Source organism: Gallus gallus, chromosome 1 (genome assembly GCF_016699485.2).
Source record: "Gallus gallus isolate bGalGal1 chromosome 1, bGalGal1.mat.broiler.GRCg7b, whole genome shotgun sequence".
Lineage (NCBI taxonomy): Eukaryota > Metazoa > Chordata > Aves > Galliformes > Phasianidae > Gallus > Gallus gallus.
The window spans coordinates 180,054,516-180,076,908 of NC_052532.1; the positions used below are offsets into that span (position 1 = coordinate 180,054,516).

Sequence of the window (22,393 nt, forward strand, 5' to 3'; positions counted from 1 at the left end):
CAGAAAAGACTGTTACCATGGTTCTTCTCAGCTCTGGGAGAAGCTGTGAGGCACCATGAGCAGCTGCTTCCCATTCCCTGCAGGTGCCAGGTGGAAAGGGAGAGTGCTGCCCAACCCTCTGCCTAGGAGAGTCCTGGGGGAAACTGTGCACTTAGCCTCTTCTGATGGAACACAGCCACTAAGGAGGCACAAAAGAAAAAGGCTGTGGCTTGGCATTCCTTCTGTGTAGCTACCTTCCCTTTGAAAGCGGAAAAGAAAGGCCAAGATGGCTGGTACGATGGCTGAGTGAGTAATGAAACAGTCACTCTGTGCTCAGCACAACAGAACAGGGAGAGCAGGATGCTTACCCTAAGAGAGAGGTCTGCTAGCTGTTAATGCACCAGTGATGACTGTGGCTCTTGCATCTGCTGAAATAACAGGTTTGGACCTTACCAAGAAGCACATCCTATACCCTATCAGAAATCCACTGTGTCTTTTCTCTGTGGGAGACATTTTCTCTCTGCATCTTCTAAACAGTGTAACTCTCCACAGCTTCCATTACGTTTCTAACCATTGTCTTACAGCCTTATTGTTGTTGTTTTGTCACCAGGAATTGGAAAGTTCCTCTTTGGGCTGACAAGTGATGCCAGGAGCTACCCACAAACAAGGAGCCTTCTGGAACCTGCTATCCCCTGTTGTGCTCTGATGACCTTATTTCCCCCTGCACAGCATGACTTCCCAGCAGGGAAGTGTTCCTCTGTGGCCCCACATCAGCCCACTGTATAGGGTGGGAAGGCAGCTGCATGCATCATGCTGTGCTGATGTTCCCACTGCCTGTTTTCCACAGCAGCAAGTGTTCCTGCTTTTCCTTATACCTGTGGTCACATCTACGGTTTAATCCCGAATACAGCCCTTCTTCAACTAACGTATTTCAAAGGTCATTTTGGTACTATTGTTTTGGATCTGTGGGGCAAGGTTTTGGAGGGGGGCTGCAGTGATGGCTCTGTGAGGAGCGCCCAGCAGTGCCCCATGTCAGAGCAGAGCAGAGCCCTCCAACGGGGACCCACCGCTGTGCAGAGCTGAGCCATGAGTGATGCTGGGTACGCCTTTGGGAGACTGGATTGAAGGAAGGGAATCAGTGCCATGCAACTGCAGGTGGGAGAGAGGGGTGAGAGGGACTGTACAGGGAGTCCAGCTGCCCACCAGGGTGACACAACCAGGCTGCCACGGATGGCAGGCACGTGCTCAGGGCACATTTCTGCTCTGCTCACACCAGGGTGGAGCTGCAGCTGCCAGAATAAAGTTACTTCTCCAGGTAAATAGTGATAGGGCAAGGGGTAATGGCCTCAAGTTGTGCCTGGGAAGGTTCAGGTTGGATATTAGGAAAAATTTCTCAGAAAGAGGGGTGAGGCAGAGGCGCAGGCTGCCCAGGGAGGTGGTGCGGTCACTGTCCCTGGAGGTGTTCAAACAGTGTGTGGACGTGGTTAGTGGGCACGCAGGGGATGGGTTGATGGTTGGACAGATGATCTTGATGGTCTTTTCCAATCTCAATGATTCCATGATTCTACTTCTGAGATGCGCTCGTAACACAGAGGTTAAGAACTCCTTGGCTATTGCTTCCTGAAAACTTCCAGCACTGTTAACACAAACCACCGGCTCCGGCCGGAGCGAGTGCCCGGGGTAACAGGGGACAAGCGGAGCCCCGCGCCCAGCCCCGCGCCGTTCCGCCCGCGGGCACCGAGCAGCACCTCCGGCTGCGGAGCCGCCTCCTCCCCGCCTCGCCGGGCCGGGAGGGAGGGAGGCGCGGAGGGCGCGGCGGGGCGGTGCGGCAGAGGGCTGCGGTGCGAGCGCAGGACGGCAGCCGTCCCGCCGGGCTCGGCCATGCGGGAGTCGCGCCGCGCTGCGAGGGGCTCCGCGCCGCCCGCCGCCCTCCGGCCGCCCGCAGGGAGATAAGCCAAACCATGAGCGCGACTCCCCAGCGGCCGGACCTCAGTTTTTTAAGCGAGGAGGAAGCCAGGACGATTTTTCAGGTGCTGCAGAGGGACTCGGAGCTCCGGCGGGCGGAGAAGGACAGAGTGAGGTACTGAGGGGCAGGTTGGCGGCGGCGCGGTCCCGGCGGGCAGCTCGGCGCCCCGTCCCGGGCACAGGCAGCGGCGCCTCGGGGCCCCGTGTGTTGCGGCAGGCGCGGCTGTGAGGCAGCGGGGCGGCGGGTTCTGGCTTTGGCGTCGTTGCTGTTCCCTCTGGTGGGGGAACGCGGTGCGTGGCGACGGGACAGCGCGGCGGGGCCCTGCGGGACGGAGAGTGCTTTCAGGTGCACACGTCCTTGGACGAGCTGTGTAGAACGTGCCATCACTGACGCTCTCTGTTGACAGTAAAAGCAAGGGTCAAGGAACAAATGAAAGATAGACTTTATCACTTAGCGTTCGAAGTTATCGTTTCCTACTCTGTTTGAAGCTCCCGGTACCTCGCAGTGTGCAGGTGAAAGGCGCCGCTCTCTCACCTTAGAGTCGTGGAATGGTTGGAGTTGGAAGGGCCCTGTAAAGGCCGTCTGGCCCAACTGCCCTGCAGTGAACACGGACACTGCAGCACCTGCACATGCAGGCGCTTCTCACTAATAGCACACTCATGTTAGCTACAGAAGGAACATTAAGGGGTAATGTTTTTGTCCAGATGGGTTTTCTGCGGGGTGTTTTTAGCTGTTCGAAGGCTCAAGAAGCAATAGCTGGCTCTTGCATTCAGGGCTTCCATCTGCTGCCAGCTCTGTGTTTGTGCCTCTGTCGGTTGCTGGCTGGGTATCGTGGCTCAGCCCACACAGCCTTCTGCTGGCTGCCCCACAGCAGGTTGGGGAGAGAATCAAAACCAGGAAGAAGTGCAAGAACTCACAGCTTGAGATAAGGACAGTTTAATAAGACAGGGAAAACAGAAAAGAAAAAGAATTTCAAAAGCCACAAGTGATGCGCAGTGCAGTTGCTCCCCACTCACTGACTGATGATGCTCAGCTGGTCCCTGAGCAGCAGCTGCCCTACACCTCCACTCACTGCTCAGTCTGATGCTATATGATATGGCATATCCCTTTGTCCAGTTTGGATCTGGTGCCCTGGTTCTGTCCCCTCGCAGCTCCTTGCCAACCCCAGCCCCTCTCAGAAGGGGAAGAAGCAGAAGAGTCTGACTCGGTGTGAGCACTGCTCAGTAACAACTAAAACATTGCTGTGCTAGCAGCATTACTCTCATCCTAAATCCAAAATGCAGCACCATACCAGGAAGAAAGTTAACTCTATCCCAGCTGAAACCAGGACACTGTTGACAAAAAGTGATCTCTCTTCATGCAAAGGGTGTCAAAATCAGCTTATGGCATAAGAGGACATTTTTGATGATGCTGTACTGAGATGGAGCCTACTTTAAATCGCTGTTGAAGAGACATGGGGAAAGATAGGTGAAGCATTTATGGTTAAGGCGCCATACTGAAATCTGTGTTAAAGTCCTGGATCTGTCAAAGGCTTTGTAAGTGTCCTTGGGCAAGCTCTTAATCGCTCTATCCTAATAAAAGTACTTTCTTCCTCACTCCACTTGTCTACCTGGTCTCACATAGCCTTTAAGTTCTTCAGGCCAGAGGAGTCCCATCATGAGCAGTCTTTGTGGTGCTGCTACTATAATCTAAGTATAATAACAGTGATGGCCCTGGAGGGCCTACTCCTGCTGTTCTCATATGGCTACAGTGAGCTTCAGAGACTCCAAATAAAATCACATTTGCTCCTCTCGATGTCATATGCCTGCCCCCTTGGCTCCAATTCATTCTTATTACTATTCTGATAATTAACTTTGTACGCATTTTTTCAGTTCTAAAATTGTAAAATAATGCCTGAGCACTGCTTTAGCTCGCTCCTCTGATGCTTCTGAAGTGTAATTCTCGAGGTTTGATTTATGCCACGAATGCAGTGGGGTGTATGGGGTGTATGGGAGGTGCGGTGCAATGGGAGGAGCGGTTTCATCAATACGACTATCGTGCATGGAGGCACCAAGGAGAGGTGTGCCCCACTCTGCTCTCAGGAGTGCTTTTTGGAGGAACAACTAGGAGGTGGACAGAGCCAAGGAGCAAGTTAACAACAACCAGTGGGCTCAAGTCTGCCCAGTGGCCCCATCTGCTTACAGTATAGCATATTCCTGTGTAGGCTAACCTGCCTCAGACAGATAGAAGGAATGAAGAGTTTCCTCATAGACCACAAATCAGATTCGAATGACTGTACTGTCCTTATGCATGCTGGTTGGTGTCAGACAAGTGAGCACATAGCTGTCTGCAAATCTTGAAAGGTCAATGAACCACTGAAATCCATTCCCAAATACAACTCACCCTGGATTTAAAAGAAAGAAAAAAAAAGGCAGGAGCAGACTTATGTCTTTTTACCAACTGCTTTTGCTGCAAGAAATAAGTTCTAAGTTACAAAGATGGATGCAGACTGGCTCACCTTGTCCAGCAAATGGCGATTAGAAGAGCTGATGGTCACAAAAATACAAATGTATTGCGGCGCAGCATGAAGTGAAATGTGTACAGGGGGCTGCTTTATATGTCACTTCATACAGCCCTCCCCAGCTCCCTTTCTACAACTCCCCAAGGATGGGAAGCAGAGGGAGGTGCTGGGATGTACTCCTGAGAGCTGATGGCACGATGGGAACAGCACAAAACTGCACCAGGGAGGATCAGGCTGGGCGTTAGGAAGCATTTCTGTACCATGAGGGTTGGTCAGACAGTGCGTCGGGCTTCCTGGAAAGGTGGTTGATGCCCCACAGCTGTCAGTGTTCGAGAGGCATTTGGATAATGCCCTCAGCAATATGCTTTAGCTTTTGGTTAGCCCTGGTCAGGCAATTGGATGAGATGACGTTGGAAGGTCCCTTCCAACTGAACTACTCACCTTTGTGGCCTTTGTGTGGAGCTGAACGTGTGACCTTTGCAGCCGTTTGTGCCATTTCTGCAGCTGTGGGCTCAGCACGAGCTGCAGACCCTGTTTGGTGCCCTCCGTTCCCATCCCCAATGCACCTTCTGGGCACCTCCAGCCCTTTCTCTGCTCCTTGGAGCTTGGCAGGCCCCACGCCTCCGTGTGAAGCTTTCAGGACCTCTCAGTTTTGCTTTCGCTTTTACTCAGAAATGGACTGTGACCTGTCGGACCTCTATTTGTTCTTGTTCCCGATGTCTAGCAGGGCTCCTGCTGTATTCTGGGCCGTGGGTTCCCATGGCTGCCTTTTTTTTCACCTGTTTTCTCCTTTTTAGTGCCCTCCCGTGGCCATGGTGAACAACAGTACTTCTGAGTAGCAACTGCAAACAGACGTCGCTGAGCTTCTCCCATGAAATAGGCTCGGAGAGGCTGCAGCGGCCAGCCTTGGTGTAACTCATGTGACTGTACACACACTGCCACGCACTCTGAAATTAATATAGAAACTTAATAGTAAGTACTTACTGCATAATTCAAAACAAGCAAACAAAAACGATTAGATTTGGGCTTGGGTGACGCCCAACTTCAGTATTCTTGTTGTTCATCAAATCCAGTCTTATTCACAGTACTCCTTTGGAGGAAGATTCATGTATCATAAGCATTAGTGTTGGAGGAAAAAAATGAGTGGAATATGTGATCTAATTACAGCATTAAAAACAGAAAACTAACCGCGTCACAAAAGACTGTTTTAGTTAACGTGGTTAGTGAAACTGATGAACTTGTAGATGCCTGTGACTGCAGGTTCCTTCTCCTAAATACTTCAATCACAGCCAGATGCCCACGAGGAGTCAGGGAGGCATCCAGCTTCCTCATGGGATGGCATTATGTTCATTTGGGTCCCTGGCAGTTCAGTTTCCATAAGGACACACCAAATGCTTGCAGTAGATGCAGGTGATGATGTCACGGATCAGCTTTCCACACACAGTGGAATAGGCTTGAAAATGATGACATAAAAGCACTCCATATCTCTTTTGACTTCTGGTTTCAAGGCTTCAGGGTACACCCAGACAACGTTCTCAAGCTTTGTTTTCCAGCTGCTGGGGACAGAAGTTGAAAAAAAGATTTGACAGCTGATATTTGCATGTGGAGCCCCAGGTCCCTTAGGGTTAACAAACCTGTAGGTGCTTTTCTGTCCTTTCTCCAAGAAACCGATGGCAGGGTAACCAGGGAGGCTGCTTCCAGTCCCTTCAGGACAGCACTCACTGGCAGCTTGGCAAAGGACTGGCAGGCAGTCCACTCAGGAAGACTCCATAGCAGTACAGCATCAAGCTATGGAATACAGAGGTGGAGCTGCCACCTTTAATCTCTGGGGAGCTCCTCCCTCTGCGGCTTGTGGAGAGGCAGACAGTGCCTGAGCAGGTGTCCTCCCAGCTAGCCATGGGGCTGCTGGTCTCTCTGGCTGCCTGAGCGGGTGCTCGGGCTTGGCGTGGAAATGCTCTTCTACCACTGAAAAAGCACAGAGAGCCAGGAGAGCAACAGCTGGGACAAGAGGAGCAAGGAGGTATGGAGCTAACTGCTTAAAAGAGGCAGCAGGTATGGGGCTGTGGCAGGTGGAGAGGTAGCTGGTTTACTTGCATTAGGAAAAAAAATAAATAGTTGGGAGTTACAGCACATGGGATGTGGGTTAACGGAGAATGGATTTAAGCAGGCAGAAGTGCTCTGTGTTAATTGCTAACTTTTAGGACATTCTTCTGTATCATGTAACACACTCTACTATGACTACATATGGTAGCTTTCTGTCACTTTAACTTATTAATCTGAGAAAAAGAGAAATGCTATTATCTTCACTTTCAAGTGAGACACCGAAAATAACAGGCAACTGAGCGGGGAATTGAACCTACCTCCCCAGTGAGCAGCTTCCTGGCAAGATCATGTTGCTAGAAAAAACGATGCCTGTATTGTGTGAGAAGTGGTTTTGTGTGTGTGTTGTTCTGTTTTCTAGAAAGAATGGAAAAAAATAATTTCCAGTCCCAGAGTATATTTCAGGCATCAGCCACTGTTAATGAATTAAAATTGAGAAAGGGAAAAAAGAGGAAAAGGAAATTGAGCTTTTGGTAGAGAAGAGCTGTCAATCCTTTTGCTTTAATTTGTTTTGCTTATTTCCAGGTTGGTTTAGGTGATTTCTCATTTGCATATGTAGCAAAGGAGAGGTTTGTTTTCATTTTATCCTCCCATTTAAAGATGAAAGCAAAAGAAATTAATTGAGAGAAACATTCAGCATTACTCACTGCTCCTCTCTTGGTGACCCATTGACAGCATATAATTCTTGGGGGAAAGATGAATCCCCTCCTTACTTTGTTCTAGATGGGCTCTACAACAAATTACTTGGATGCAGTTATTTTTACAAGAGGACATCTGTTATCATTGCCTTACGGCGCATCATTTACAGCATCCATCCTTTGCTGCAACTAATTCTTCACTGTATTCTCTTCGCTGACATTTTCTCTCACAGGTCTGATGATAGAGAATGGCAATAAAACACTGCATAGGAATTTTTTTATTTATTTTATTTTATTTATTTATTTTTGCCATACTCCTAACCTCAGAAGGCATTTGTTGCCATATGCAGCCCCCCTCCTGGTGCTTCAGTTATTCTGCAAGCATGTTATTCTGTCTTGCTTACATTTTGAGCGGTCTGACGCTTCATTCTTTAACCCAAGGGTAATTTTGGCATATTCACAGAGGTAGCCTCTCAGAGAGTCAGAATTACTTAGTGAAAGATTTAGATTACAACTCCTTAAAATTAGAAATAGTTTTTAGAATCAACCCCAAAGTACCCACAAGCAGCATGGGTGGGAAGAGCAGGATACCAGGGCACCAGCTCTTAGGAATAGTGTGGTTTCATTGGCGCTCCCTCCCTGAACAAAGCATTAATAAAGAAATTCTTTCATAAGAGATACTCCGCCCTCGATGTGCCAGGGCATGATTGCCCTATTGTGTCTTGTTTGTGAAGGAGATGCTATTATTATTTACTCCTGATAATGTGCCACTGGCACGGTTCGTGGTTTGTAAACACTTAGGAAAACAGGTCCTTGAAGCCCTGAAGGGAGAATATGCTAAAAGTGTAAATAGAAGGAAAAGTGGCAGGAAACACTGCCATTTAATGTTTTCTCAGTTTCGTAAACAATTACTGTCATAAACAATCCCGCTTTGGGGCTCCTCTTGTTTAAGAAGGGGTTGCTTGCCATAACCGAAGACAAATGGTTAAGCTGCTTATCAAAATACTGCTAGAATTTTTCCTTATGGCTGTTTTTGAATGATAATAATACGTTGCAGAGAGGCTTGAAGAAGAGGAAGGTGACTTTACATGAGCTGAGGAGGGGCAGGTGGATTGCAGGCTGTGGTGGAGAGGCAGGGAAACGGCTGCCATTTTCTGTTGCACTTTTAGCATTATAGATCTGTTCTATTTAACCCCATGCCTGATAACTTGTTTCATGTTTAAAGAGGAAAGTTCAGGGGGTGTTGCTGCCAGGCCTCCCGTCTCCTCTTTTCATAGGAAACTTATTTCAGTGTTGTGACAGGTTGACCCCTTCCTCCAGAGCTGTGCACTTGTTTGTGTTGTTGGGCAGGAGTTTTTTACAGCATGCGTGGTGGCACTATTGGGCCCAGAAAGACCATAAAAAGATGTGTTACCTTTGGAGGAGCCTGTCTGGTTGGGCATCTATGTGTGTCTGCCTTCCTCACACTGCCCAGGCGATGCTCCCTGGAAGCCAGGGTTGCAGAATCCATGGGTGTCCCCGTGGGGCCGTCAGGGCATGGCCTCGCCACCAGGGCCTGTCCCAGCCCAAAGCTGGGGACAGCCCCAGCCCATTGCCAGATAAGGCCATCATGACACAGCAGGGCCAGGATCAGGCCTGGTGATACTGGCTGGGGTTGGCTATGGCCCAGTGATGGCCAGGCAGGCTGAGGCTGACGTGGCCAGCAGGAGCCACACAGCGATGTCAGCCAGGGTCCAGGCCAAGATTGGCAGGGCCGTGGCCTTGCACAGCTGTGACATGTCTGGGCTGTGGCTCAGGCACAGCACAGTGGGACAGCCTTCACTTAAAAGCAGCTGTTGGGGGAAGGAGCTGACGTCTGGCTTGCTTCACAAGAGCTTTCTCCTAGGCCACCAACTCTGCCCTTCCTGTCATTCAGGCAGCGAAACCCACAGGAGTGGGCAGGACATGCTATTGGCACTTCCATCCAGGCTCGTTCTCACAGACGCCGTGTGCCAGAATATGCATTGTGCCAGGGTATGTGTTGTGTCATGAAGTATGCATTTTCAAGTGATAAACTGTAAAAATGAAAAACAAGATGATGGCAATGATGATTATTACTATATAGACCACTTGCTGATGTCAGTCGGGATGCCAGGAAGAAGGCATTGGTTAAGACAGATGAGACTTAAGCCTGGGGTTACACTTAAGCTTGTGGGTAGGTAACTTCTAAGACCAAGCTTAATTGAGAAAGTAGAATTAATTTGGTTTTGTCCACCTGGATAAATTGAGTAGGTCACAAGAATAAGTAGATCATGTAAGTGACAGCAGTGTGTGCTGGTGCAGAGCAGTCTGATTGGGTTAGTTTTTCCATGGAGCTGTGAACCAGTTAAGGACTCATGCACCTTGTAGGAAGCCTGCGTGCTTCCTAGGTTTGAGTTCTGTTACAGTATTTTTTCCATGTCCTCGGCAGCCTCTTTCTCCACCACAGTTCAAGTCACTGGTACTCCAAAAGGTAATGCCTGTGAAGTGTAACCTGTGCTGCCTGTCATTGCCTTAAAGAAGGGGATCAATATCAGTCTGTGGTGAGCAACCCTGGAAGGACCAAAGGAATGTTTTCAGGTTCTGACAGTTTGTATATTCTCAGTGTCCTGAACAGCTTCAGATCCTTGCATATGTTTCAGAAATATTAAATTGGTTACACCAGACAGTGAAAAAAGCGTTGCACAGGAATGGGGCCAAGCTTTGCACTAGGAACCAGGTTCTTAGTGGCTGGGTATATCTTCCTCAGTACAGGCACGGCTGTGCTCTGCTGTTCTCAGGTTATGTGTGTCCTGTAGTCCTGTGAAAGATGGCAAGATGTGCTGGAATACACACCTAAGGGTCTCGGTGAAGTTGTGCTATCCATGGTGAAGCCTAAGGTGCTTAGTTTGATGGGTTCCTGATGTATGTAAAGTGAACATTTTGGGCACATCTAGACATGCAGCACTTGCATCTCTTGTAGTTGTGGCATTTGGAAAATCCTGACTAACATTTGGGAGCAAAGTCCATTGGGCTGAATGTCAAGACTTCAGCTGACATTCAGTAGTTTGTGTCAGACCACAGAATCATCATTGGTACTGTTTTGACAACATTTGTAGGACGTTGCATGCATCTGTCTCCTTTTCACTTTTGTTAGTGATTTATGTATACCAAGTTTCATCATCCTTTACAATCATTTTGCTCTCTGAACTTAATTTTCAAATCAAGTGGAGTTTCACCAAATGGAGTTTGAGCCTTTGGCACAGATACTTCATTTTCTTCTGTGTTCTATAATGTTTGCATGACTTTACAGTCTAAGGACAGACCTCAGTTCAGACCTTTCCTGCTCTAATTTTTATGTTTAAAAATGATTTAATTTCCTAGTGCTGGCAGTCTGAAACTTCGCAACACACCAATTTCATGTATTGGAATGTATTAAATAAAGCAGGGGAAAACTTGGAACTTTTCCTAGAGATTTGTGCATCTAAATGTTCATATTAAAAGTGTTTCTAATCCTTATTTGTAGCTATACCATTCTGTTAACACTGTTAAATGTAATAAGCTATACTTAAATGCCTGCATTTTAAATTCCTACTTGGACCTATACTCTCTTCATCAGTCTTACCAATTAGATGCGTGTATTGGTACCACAGTTGCCAAACACATCAAAAACACCAAATAAAAGCTAAGAGTAAATGATGAAACGTGCAGTCTGGTTTTATTTTATAATATATAAATTACACAAAATTTAATTTGTGCCTGGAATAATCACCCAACTGTATTACTTCTGCTTGCTTTGTCTGTGGATTCCTAGCGAAGGGTGCCCGAGATTTGGAGAGCTGCAGCAACATGGCTGAAGGTGTTGGTGTTCTGTTCCTTCCTTTATTGTAGTCTTGAATGAACTTAAATATATATTTGTATCTACTTAAATATTTATATAATTCTTTTAGTAATTTAAATATACATACATAAATTATATGTTTCCCGAGATGTGATAAATGAGGAGATTCTAAGCATCTGTAGCAAGGGCTGTGTAAGTATATAATATATATCAGTGTTGTATTTCCAGATGAAAAACATCCATTCTGAGAAATTTTTGAGTTTCCATCCATTCTTATGACCTCACTCTTTAACTTAAAGCAGTGTAAACAAGGCTTTTGTTGTGTTGCAGTAATATGTAAACAAGATATGCACACATCATAAGCTTCTGTATTACTCCTGTTGACCAGACTCTTGCTTCAGGTCTGTGAGACTCTGAAGTTGCCTGATGTTGCAAAGGTGTATTTTGAGATCCTTAGGCTTCAAGATTAGCCCTGTGCCAGCAGACATCTGATCTTAGGAAATACTTCCTCTCTGAGAGAGGTCGAGCACTGGAATGGGCTACACGGGGAGGTGGTGAAGTCACTGTCCATGAAGGTGTCCAAGAAACATTTAGATGTTGTACTGAGGGACATGATTTAGTGGGAAATATTGGTGATAGGTGGGCAGTTGGACTGGATGATCTTAGAGGTCTTTTCCAACCTTGGTGATTCTATGATTAGATCTGTAGTCTCTGAATTTTAGAGGCCTGTCCAGGTCCATTGTCCAGAAATTTGTTTGCAGGTGGAACCTTTGTCTTTGGAACCAAGTTCCATTATTCAGCATTCTCATCTGGCCTGTTTCTTTTGCCTTATTTTCTCTTGTATTGTTAACAAGGAAAGGTTTTGAATGAAGAAAGTAATGCAATAACACAAGGAACAGCATCTACATCGTATGTCTTCATAAGGCAGTTTAAATTTATAGCTGAGCCGTAAATTACTTGCAGAGATGGCTGTCTCTAAGCATGCTATCAATATTTGTAAAAGGTCCCACAATCAACTAGCAGCTCTGCCCTGGAAGAGTAAATAGGTTGACTGTTAATGATTACCTTCAAGTTAAACTGGGACACCTAAGAAAACCTGATTCCCAGCCTCCCACCCTATCTACCCTTCCTATCTTGGTGCTATCTCTTCAAGCAGATTTGTCTCAGATTTCCAGGCATGCGTGAGCCCCACTGATCTGCCCGTGTGCTGAAGTACAGTGATAAATGTCGTTAAACAGTTCAAGGATCTAAGATTCACTGCACGTGTGGGACACGTGGTATTCATCCGTATTTCTGTGTAAGGCTTCCAGAACAGAAATTCAGGAGCGCAAAATGTAGTCCTGTCATATAATGTCTTTGAGACTTCATCTATCCCTACTGTCAAATCAGAACCTTTGCATGGAGAATTATACCCATTGCACCTATTAGCATCTATTAATGCTAATGAAAATTCCTATTAATGAGGTCATCTCGTTAGAGATATTAATTACTACAATTCAGAAGCTATGTGACACGCTTTAAAGAATGATGGGTAGCCTTCCTTTCCGTTGCATCATGAATTTGTTTTGTTATTACCACATAATATTGGCAGGTAGCTTGTGAGTGTTGGCAACACAATAAAGCAATACTCTTTACCTTGCCCATCTGATCTGGACCTGTCATTCACAGACACTATAAGTCATCTGTAAAATGTTCTCAGCTTGGAGCTTCCCACTGTTCTGCAGTTCACATAGAGGAAACAGCAGAGAATCAGCCCAGCAGAGAACGGAGCCTTGCTGATGGCTGTGGCATTACGGTGGTATTTGACCTCATTCACTCTTGTTGACCAGCTGCCTAAAGGACTAAAAGCTTTTATATTCTAAGTATTTATAAACTCAATGAAAATACATATACTTACAGCCTTTTCTGTTTGTTCCAAAAGAGCTGAAATAATATTTTCACTACAAACCTGGGGCAGCTGCTGAAATAATGGTTTATTGTTAAAAGCAATGTTTTGAAGCTTTGTTACAGCTTGTTATGCCCTCAGCTCCTGTGATCTCAATTAGCAGTGCTCTGTGCTTTAGAAACTTCGTGTTATGAAGGCAGTCATTGAGCTCCTGATTTTGGAGTGTTAGTGGAGAACTTCTGCTTCCTGAGCTGCCAGAGCAGAGGGAAGGAAGGTTTGTGGTCAGCATGGGAACAGACCTAGTGCTGTAACTGCAGCACCTGCGGAGGTTTTGTGGGTTGGGTTTTTTTTGCTCCAAAGGTGCCATTCTGTGTTCTTGCCCTGGAGACAGAAACTGGAGGGGGAAATGGAGCGTTGGATTTGGTGAAGGAGAACAGCAGCTACAACAAGAAGTCTGCAGTATATTCATCGTGTATAGTTTTGTGTAATAAATTAGCACTTTGGGAAAAAAAAAACCCATGTACAGTGTGGCCTGAGTTAAAAAATGACAACACAGAAGACGTTGTGAATTGCAGAGTGGAAAGAATTATTCAGCACACAGGAAGAGTCTGATTGTGCATGTAGATAGTCTCAATGTTGTTGTAGATTGAGTGTAATCAGTGCTGCTGATTATTCCTTCCCTCTGAGAGTTCTGAAGCTTTGTGAAGTGTCACAGGAATTTTACAAATATATTTATGTATTAAGGAAAATTCCTGGGTCACGTTTCGTATTTTTCTGCTTTTTAATAAGTAGAAGAGAGGTGGGAGTAGAAGGATTTTCCCATGAGCAAACAGGGTGCGGCTTCAGTAAAGGCACAAAAAGTGCCCTGCCTTTAACACACGTATTCCCTGTCTGCATCCCTGACACATATAACCAGACGTAATGTATGGCTCTGGTGTCCGTTGTCAGTGAATTGCTCTGGGGACAAAATGACATCTGTTGTTTGCATCTGTCTGCTTAGCGAACCCTACTTGCAGCTTGAAAAGGTACTATAGAGGATGGGTATCCAAGCTGTGTGCACAAGTGCTATGTCTGTAGCTATGGGACTTCTCCCTCATGAAATGCACAGCCTGGGAGGAAGAACGACCAAGATTAATTCCCTTTTGCGCATTTTCAATGCCTAAGTATTTAGGCATAATTGTAAGCTGCCATCAGTCGAAGTGGGATTGAAAACATACGCACGTAGTTCAGTGCCGGGCCGTGACAGCTTTCCCCTGTCCCTAAGGTGAACCTTCCTTGGTATTTGCAGTTCCTCCTCTCCATCCTGTGGTGTCACCACTAGGTGACTCCCCAGCAGCTGCTGAAGGCAGTGAGAGGAGGTCCATTGCGTTTGGTGGTATTTGGGTTACGGTTGGACAAAGTGCCGAACGAAGACACTCTTTGGTCTTCCTTGTTGTGGCTACGACTCTTGCCCTTCCTTATGTTTAGTTTTATTGGTTGGATACTCAGACAAATATGACTTCTGAAGGCAACCTGAAGGCAACCTAGTGTTAATAGGTGTTGTAAAACCAATGCATAGAAAATAACAGCAGCAGCAGTAATGAAAATGAAAAGTATGAAGAAAGCAAGTATTTGTGGGAAGAGAAAACACAACCTAACTGGTTGATTTGCATCAGCCGGAGTTAGATTCAGGCGTTATTGCCTGTGCAGCGTTTTGTTAATCCAAACAGAGGAAGCCTTGATTTTCCAGAGAATGCCTAATTCTGCACACATAAAGGGCACTGGAAAGAACAAGTGGCTCTACACTTAGATCTTTCTCCATCATCTTGTCATGTCTGCAACCAAAACACTGGAGTCAGTTTTCCTCTCTGATTCATGTACTTCTTTGTATTGTTTTACATATAATAATAGAGACTATTTGCTTTGTAGACATTAGCCAAATAGCAGTAAGAAAGAAAAACAAACAAAAGATCGCTTTGATGAGAGTAAAAAAAATGCACATGCTACAGAGAAAGAAGTCTGCCTTAGAGAATAGGCCTACTGTCTGTCTGATACATTAGGAAGGAGGATCTGGGCTCTCTGTGCTTACTTCTCTTCCTGGCAGGATTAACCTGATACAGAAGCTTCTTTGGCACCTTGGAAACAGAATGTTGGGGTTCTTTGTTATGATATGTGAAATAGTGGATAATTGTTTTGTTTCTTGTAGTTATTTCAGCTCTGGTAGTCTTTGATGTTGTCAGTAATACTTCTTTCTCTCTCTCTTTTTTTTTTTTTTTAAATAAGAGGACAGCTTTAAGGTATATCTTTAAATGATATTTTTAGAATATTAAAAGGAGCTGTAAATAAGAAAATATTCTTGCATACCCATCTTAGAGCTATCCAGGGCTGTGATAACAGCCATAGATGTCTAGAACATTGTCTGGCCATATAAATGGTAAAGATGTGAGCTCAGCCATGTGGCTTTAATGCCTACAGCAGTGGGAAGGTGGGAAGTTGAAGTGAAACGCTGGGAAGTAACTGCTTCTTCCACCACTCTTCTATAGCATCTTAGCCTTTTCTCACTGGCAAAGTGAAGAATATAAACAAAGTAGAGACACGAGCTTATTTTAGGTGACTAGTTTGCAGATGAGCTGTCCTGCTGCAGTGGTATCTCGTGCTTCTGGCCCTGGTTTTATGTGCAGCCCTTTCAGCTTTGTCTTCCCAGACTGAGGACTTGGATCGGGGGAGCAAACCCTGGTGCGTTGCAATCCAGTGCGTGTGGTTCGGCTGCTTGGTGACCGCCTCCGCTCTGCCCTCTCCTGGACTGTACGGGAAGAGTCACTGAAGTCAAATCCGGCTTCTGCCCAAACCAATAACTTCTGCTTTGACAAACGTGGGATTGAATTGCCACTGCAAACAGCAGAAACGTCCCCAAATGTCCTATCTGGCAGTCCGGTTTCACTGCCTTACACATTTGTCTTTTACTGTACGTCCAGCATGGGGATGGTAGAGAAAAAAACCTTTCCTCTTACAGCAGCAATGACGGCTCCTTATTATCCTAGCAGGGAGTGGCGGGATGGCTGCGGCTCGTTTGACAGTGTTCATGATAACCCACACGGAAGTCTGATGCATGCACCCATGTAGGTTAACTTTTCCCTAGAGAAGTCTGCATAGGAAATACTGGGACACACTTCAGCCAAGAAGGAAGAGATGTTTTGAAAAACACTGCGGAGGAATTGCTCTCGAGTGTCTCATTGGTTCACATGCTGCGTAGGCTCATTGATGGGAAAAGTTAGAGAGGTGCAGCCGCTGAGCTCACGCTGGATTGCTGCCTGCTGTGGTTTGTGGCACGGGCTCCTGGATGTCACCTGGGACGGGAGCTGCCTTTAATCCCGTGGCAGCTTTTCGGTGGTGCTGCCGGCCCTGCGGGCTGCCCTCTCCCAGGAGGAGGTGGCCCTGTGTGAAAGGAGGGGACGGACGGACGGAGCAGACAGGGTAGAAGGGTTAATGCATTTGGTGCAGAGGGTGCTTAGGTGTTCTGGCACTCCTACGGCGCAGCGTCTCAATATGTAATTTGCAATCCAAGTAACAATAGCACTGCCTCACAGGCAAGTTCATTGCAATTTTGACTGCAGATACCATCTCCTGCTGTAATTGTTCCTCCAGACGGGCTTCCCTGGTAGTTCGTGGCCACGAGGGGCGTGCAGACCTGGCAGAGCAGGTACAGGGTGCAGCGGTGCGGTTTGGCTGAGACTCAGTGCAAACGAGAAGTGTTTAATAGTCGCACGATACTCCCATTACACATACATTAATACTATTCTGTACTCTCATAACTGTATGTATATATAGGGTTCCATATGTGGGTGTGCATCTGTGTGTAAATACCATACACAGGCAATTTCAAGGGTTTATTTCATAAGCTGGTGATGACAGCAGCGTTCAAAAGCAGCACGTGTACAGGTGGTGAGTACAGATAGTGACAAACCTGTGCCAGTAAAGATTTTACAATGTTTAAATGTTAATGTCAGACTTTGTGCAAAACTTCTAATAGATTTTTTGGTGGTGGGCACGTTCACTCAGTGCCTGGTACAATGGATGCTAGAGTGAGTTTTTTGATGTTTTTCCTTCTGCCTGGAATGTGTACATATAGAAATGATGTAAGAGCTGGAGAGCTCTCCCGGGACAATGATGTGGGAAGGATGCTGATGCAAGGAGCTGGGTGCACTCGGGGCTGCTGCCGTCAGGTGTCACTGCTAAGCACCGTGTCACCCTTCTGCCTGCACAGAGGCACACACGGTGCCTTCTGTAGATCACTTTGTAGCCTCTTCCCTTGGAGAGAGGAACAATAAGTTCTGGCTGCTGTAAAGAGCTGTAGGAGGGGTTGGATGTAGGAGATGGTCTCCACCTTTGGGACCTCAGCAGTCCAGCCCCGCACACTCTTCAGGGGCTCGCTCCGGCTGCAGCCGCTCCCCGCATAGCTCATGCCTGGCTCCGAGCGCTTCTGCTCCTCCTGAGGTCCCAGATCCCCTTTGCTAAGGCTGCGTGGGTGATGTCATGCAGTTGGCACAGGAGAGCACTTTGTTCATCTCCTCCTCCTGGTTCCTATTAGTGTGAGCTGTTTTCCATGCTGCAGATGGCGTTCACCACTCTGAATCATTCCCACAGTGCAGCAGTGCCGGTGATGATTAACATCTTTGCCTTTGTAATAAGTTTATTTGAAATGTCAAGCACTTGTGCCTGTGCCTGTTGGTCTTCTTCAGGGGAAATACTCATTTAGCAAAAATGTCTCTGTCCTGCCCTCCTATCCTTCGGAGGCCAGTGGATGAGCAGTAGGTGCTGGAATGGACAGTGCTCTGTATCAGCTCCAGATGGATGCACGTCCGTTCCCAGACAAGACCTTTAATTTTCAGTTTGTTTCATGAAGCAGTGTTGTCTCCAAGGGAGAATGAGGGTTTTTATGTAAATTGATAACTGGAATAACTTATGTTCCTGGATGTGGGTTTTACCACAAAATAAGATGGAGGATTGACATGAGCATCATGGTAGAACATTGGCATTACATCTACAGGCTGTGCACGACATTCTGCTCCGCTGCCATCAGAAAACAGTGGGTGTGGATTTGGCTACATTTGCATTGGTACTTTAGGCACTTGTGTAATGCAATTTGAAAACAAGTAAGTTGCACTATCCAGGCTTCTTTGCAAGCATGCGTTATTCTTTTATGTCCAGATAAGCAATGCAGTCCTGTGATCTCCTGGTATAAAAACTGAGCCTGCTCCTGAGCAGCTTCTTCATTTGTAGCCACTTGTGTGTAGCTTCTTCATTTCTCCTGTCTGCTTGTCGAGCACCCATAGCCATCATTAGCTGCTTGCATGCATATCCAACACAGGCAGAGTCACTGTGCAGCAAGGGAAGGGGAAAATGTAACAAACTCGTTGGACATGTTGCATGAATACCTATTAGCTGAATTCAGTATTTGCTGTTCTCCTTTGCAGAAAAAGTACGTGGTAGGCACCCACTGCCAGGGCCTCATCGAGCTTCCTCGGGAAAATCAGAATAATCCCCTTAATGCTTTTCCTTAAGTGTCTGAATAAACGTTATAAGAATTGCTTCGTTACAGTATTATATACTGTATACTTATATACAGTAATCTTACTTTCAAATAGTTTTGTAATGCTTACGAATTATTACCCCATTTTACAAGGAAGAAGGTTGCACTTGGAGGCAGAGAATAATGCAGGCATATGAGTAGTCCAGTTCAGCCAGTCACAGTCTCATTGGTAAGCAGGAGCATTCTACTCCCACTGAAGCCTTCTGTGTGGTTGCTGTGAATGCAACATGTTCCTCTGTGTCTCTTTTCAGTCATGTTATAGGAAGAAATATACTGCAAGTACAGAAATGAACTACGGGAATAATTCTTAATCATGTGTCTGCAATGTCTAAAATGGGTTTAAAATGGGTTTTATTTTGTTTTTCCTTTCTAGAAAACTCCTGGAGAGAAAGAAATCTGAAGGAGGGCTGCAAGGAGTGACTGGAGAATGGTTTGAAGAAATACAGAGAAAAAAATTCCAGAATAACATTGATGTCAATACAATGCTAAAACCACCACTAGAGCATCAGCTAATGAACAGCAAAAAGAGCAGTAAGCTGCATTTTCCCAGTTCCTTGCCTATATAATAATGGGCACCAAACTAATGTCTTAAGCATTTCAGAATTTAGTAGTTAAGGAGTTTCTGACTTTGCATTGAGTTTCTTCTCACATCCAAGTTTTGCCAAAAACACATTTTTTAAAATGAATGCTTTTGTAAGCAGATTCTTAGAGAATCTAAGGCAAAGCTGTGAGTCACAACAGAAAGTCCCTGATACTCTCATCCCAGAGTTGCTGTTATTACAGTAAATTTAGTGGTGGTTTCCCACTTTAAGTAGTAATATTCGCTTCATACAAAATCTGTTTCAGCCTTCCCTGGTTTTCTTAAAGAAACCAGAAACACTTAAGTGACATGTGGAATAAGTAGGTAATCTGGGTTGGGTGGGAGATTTGGCTGTACCAGCAGGGACTTTTCTGGTAGCACTGGGCTCAGGGCACACTGTGTTGGTTACCAGGGTGGGTGGCACAGCCTGGACAGCTGGGCTGGCTGAGACGGAATGGCCAGAGATCTCATTTCACAGCTGCTGTTGCCCATCCAAAGTGGACATGCACAAAACTCATGGTATCTTTACCAATCATGGCATCTGTACCATCTTTTCCATCTTTCCTACAGATAGTTTTCATGCGTAATATATGCTTTCATTGTATTCATCTTCTTGCACGTTCTGCACTGACTCTCATAGCAAGTAGAAGCGGAAACATGTGAAGAGAAGTATTTCAAATGAAAGGTGGAGTTCTAAACATTTTGCTGAAACTACAGCCCTCCACAGGACGGACCTCTCTCTCTTTCCTGTCTGTCGACCTCTTGGCATCTCTCTTAGCCCACAGCTATATGGTTTTCTCTTTCAAAGGTCGTCTGATTGCTGCATTGGCTAACCAAGCTGTGTATGATTGTTCTTCCCTGATATTTGACTTTGAAAGCTGCTGTTTCTATTTCAGACCTGAAGAAGGGGCTGTGTGCCTCAAAGGCTTCTCTGGTATTTGCATCCATATAAGTTTAACAAAAGGTTCTGCTACCCACAGTCTTGCTCTGCCTACATCCCTAGACTGTTCTGCATGCATCAGAGTGCTGGTAGGATTCTCCTGATGCCACTTTCAGTGGTGAGTCCAGCAATGCCACCACAGGGTTAGGCTCTGAAGGGGTAAAGGAATCCCCAGCATATGGAGGAATTGTCACTGAAGTGAAGGCTCCTGCACAGGATTTAAGTCACATGATGTTCATTATTTGCTTCATCTTGAACTAAGTCCAAAACACTGCCTCTTGCTTTTTTTATTGGTGACACTTTGCTCCTGTTTCTGTTTTTGCTTTCTCCTGTCATCATTGGATAAGCTATTTGCACGCTGTTGTGTTTTCTGAAACACATGATGTTTTAAATGGGAAAAAAAAAAAAAAAAGATGCAGTGCCTTATTTCCTTATGTCCTTTAGTTTCTTGTGGCACATTTCAGCAGCAGACGCTGCGGTTCCTTTCCCTGACCTATGAGTGGTACTTCTCTCCTTGCCATGGACAGCTCCTCCAGGCACACTGGGTTTATCAGCAGTAACTTGCTGCAGTTGAAGAAATCAGACTGTAACCTTTCTGAAGAAACCAGATCTTCAGAAAAAATATATGTGATATTTTGCATTTAAAAGCAGTTTCTAATGGGCAATTTACAGCAGAAAATACACGCTCCAGAGCCTTGGAGTGGCCCAGGGAATCCCGTTGGAATGAAGTGTATATGTATAGTACACAATACTGAATTCCCTTTAAGTAGTTACATTGCAGTCCATTAATTCATTGTACATTCAGAGCTCTAGTATTTCTTACACAAGTGAAAAGAAAGTGATTAATGATTGTGGGTGCCTCCATTTTCAAATGCCTCATTTGCCTTTATTTTAAAATGTTTCTACTTTTCAAGTGGTTGAGTGCTGTTTGCTACCTGAAAATCAGCCTTGTTTATCTCACATGTATCACCCAGAAACAACAGTACTTTTTGAAACTTTAGACCTGCTTATCTTTCCCTTAGCCTTCTAGTTAGTCATTAGAAACCAGCATGTCCCATACATAAATGTCAGTAAAATTGGATTTTTCTAGTATAAGAGGTAAGGAAAAGAAAATTGTGAAAACCTAACCTTTAATGTGCATTTCAGTACTGTTTATAAGAAGAATTTGAAACCACCCTAATTTTTATAATATTTTTTAGATCATAAAGAATTCAAAATGTCAGCCTGCACAAATCCTCAAGCACAGAAGAACACGTCCACTTCCTTCCTGGGGTTCAGATCACCTTTTGCTTGGCTTTTCTCCTTCAGAAAATCAAGGAAAAACCAGACTCAGAAGCAACCACGGTAAGCTACAATAAAAACATACTTTACTTCTGACTTTTAGAAGTCTTAAAAGTCTGTGAGTCGTTCTGTGTTTTGCTTAGAAAACTTGGTTAAAAGTAATTTTCCTATCTCCTGCAGGAAGTCTGACATGTTAGTTGGTCATGTAATGAGAGATTGTCTGTAATGTGTTGAAAGAATAAGGGTTAAGTGGCAAGTAATAGCTAAGGTCTCTCAGCTGAATCTGTTTTGTTCAGGTTTGCATAAAGTTTCTGGGTGTATTGCAGCCCCTGGACATAGTGGCTGGGTTCTGTTTAATTACTCTGTCAGATAAAGTGTATGGTGCACAGGGACCTGGTGTCCTCTGGCAGTGGCATCACAGGGAAGCATTGCATTCCCAGGCTGTGCAGAGTACGGGAGCCCTGCCACAGCAGTTCCCACTGTTTCTGGCCCAGAGGCAGCTTAGAGCTGGGCCTGGAACTCCATCCAGACAAATAGGGCAGCTCCTGGTTCTTTTGTCTCTGGTCCTTCGTCAAGGCTTTGGTTTCAGCTGGAGCTAGACCAAGGACCGGCACATCGGCAGTGCTGGTGCTGCAGGATTGGGAGAAGCATCCTTCCCCCTCACATCCTCAGGGCTAAAGCCAGTGCTTAGAGGATATGGGGGCTACACTCAGACTTGTTAGACTGTTTTCTCCTTATTTTGTCCCATGTGGTCCCTTTCTCCAAGTGCCACCATGAGCCGAATGAAATATTTATATAGTCTTTTTGTGTAAATATCAGTTAATTAAGGCTCAGGACTGGGAAAGATAGGTGAACAGGCTTCATGCAGTGCTTTCATATCCAAGTATGAAGCTGTGAGATCTTTGGCATCAAGAGCTGATTGTCACTGTTTGAGGGTGTTGGACTGGTCCCTGGGTGGTACAGCACTGGGACAAGGAACTGCTCTGGTAAACAAGGAAGGAGAGCATCAGGAAATGGTGATCAGTGGGATGCACAGGCTTTGTAGCACAGCTGCATGCCATTGTGGGGTGTTTGGATCAAAGCAAGTAAAGAGAGGTCGAGTAAAGGCAACAAGATT

At 45.6% G+C, this 22,393-nt stretch overlaps 1 protein-coding gene across 4 annotated transcripts in view; it reads left to right on the forward strand.

The window, feature by feature from the left end:
* The first annotated feature begins 1,806 nt into the window (after positions 1-1,806).
* Positions 1,807-22,393, forward strand: part of EXPH5 (exophilin 5) — a 34,837-nt gene continuing 14,250 nt past the window's right edge. For 2 of the 4 annotated variants that reach the window (XM_004938823.5, XM_046898198.1), the window contains exons 1-3: positions 1,807-2,059; positions 18,849-19,006; positions 21,195-21,339. In XM_004938823.5, the coding sequence (XP_004938880.2) occupies positions 1,941-2,059; positions 18,849-19,006; positions 21,195-21,339 (422 nt within the window). In that variant the 5' untranslated portion in view covers positions 1,807-1,940. Of the gene's footprint in view, positions 2,060-5,242; positions 5,418-18,848; positions 19,007-19,032; positions 21,340-22,393 lie in introns of those variants that run through there. The other 2 variants (XM_040706890.2, XM_046898192.1) reach the window with 2 other exon arrangements.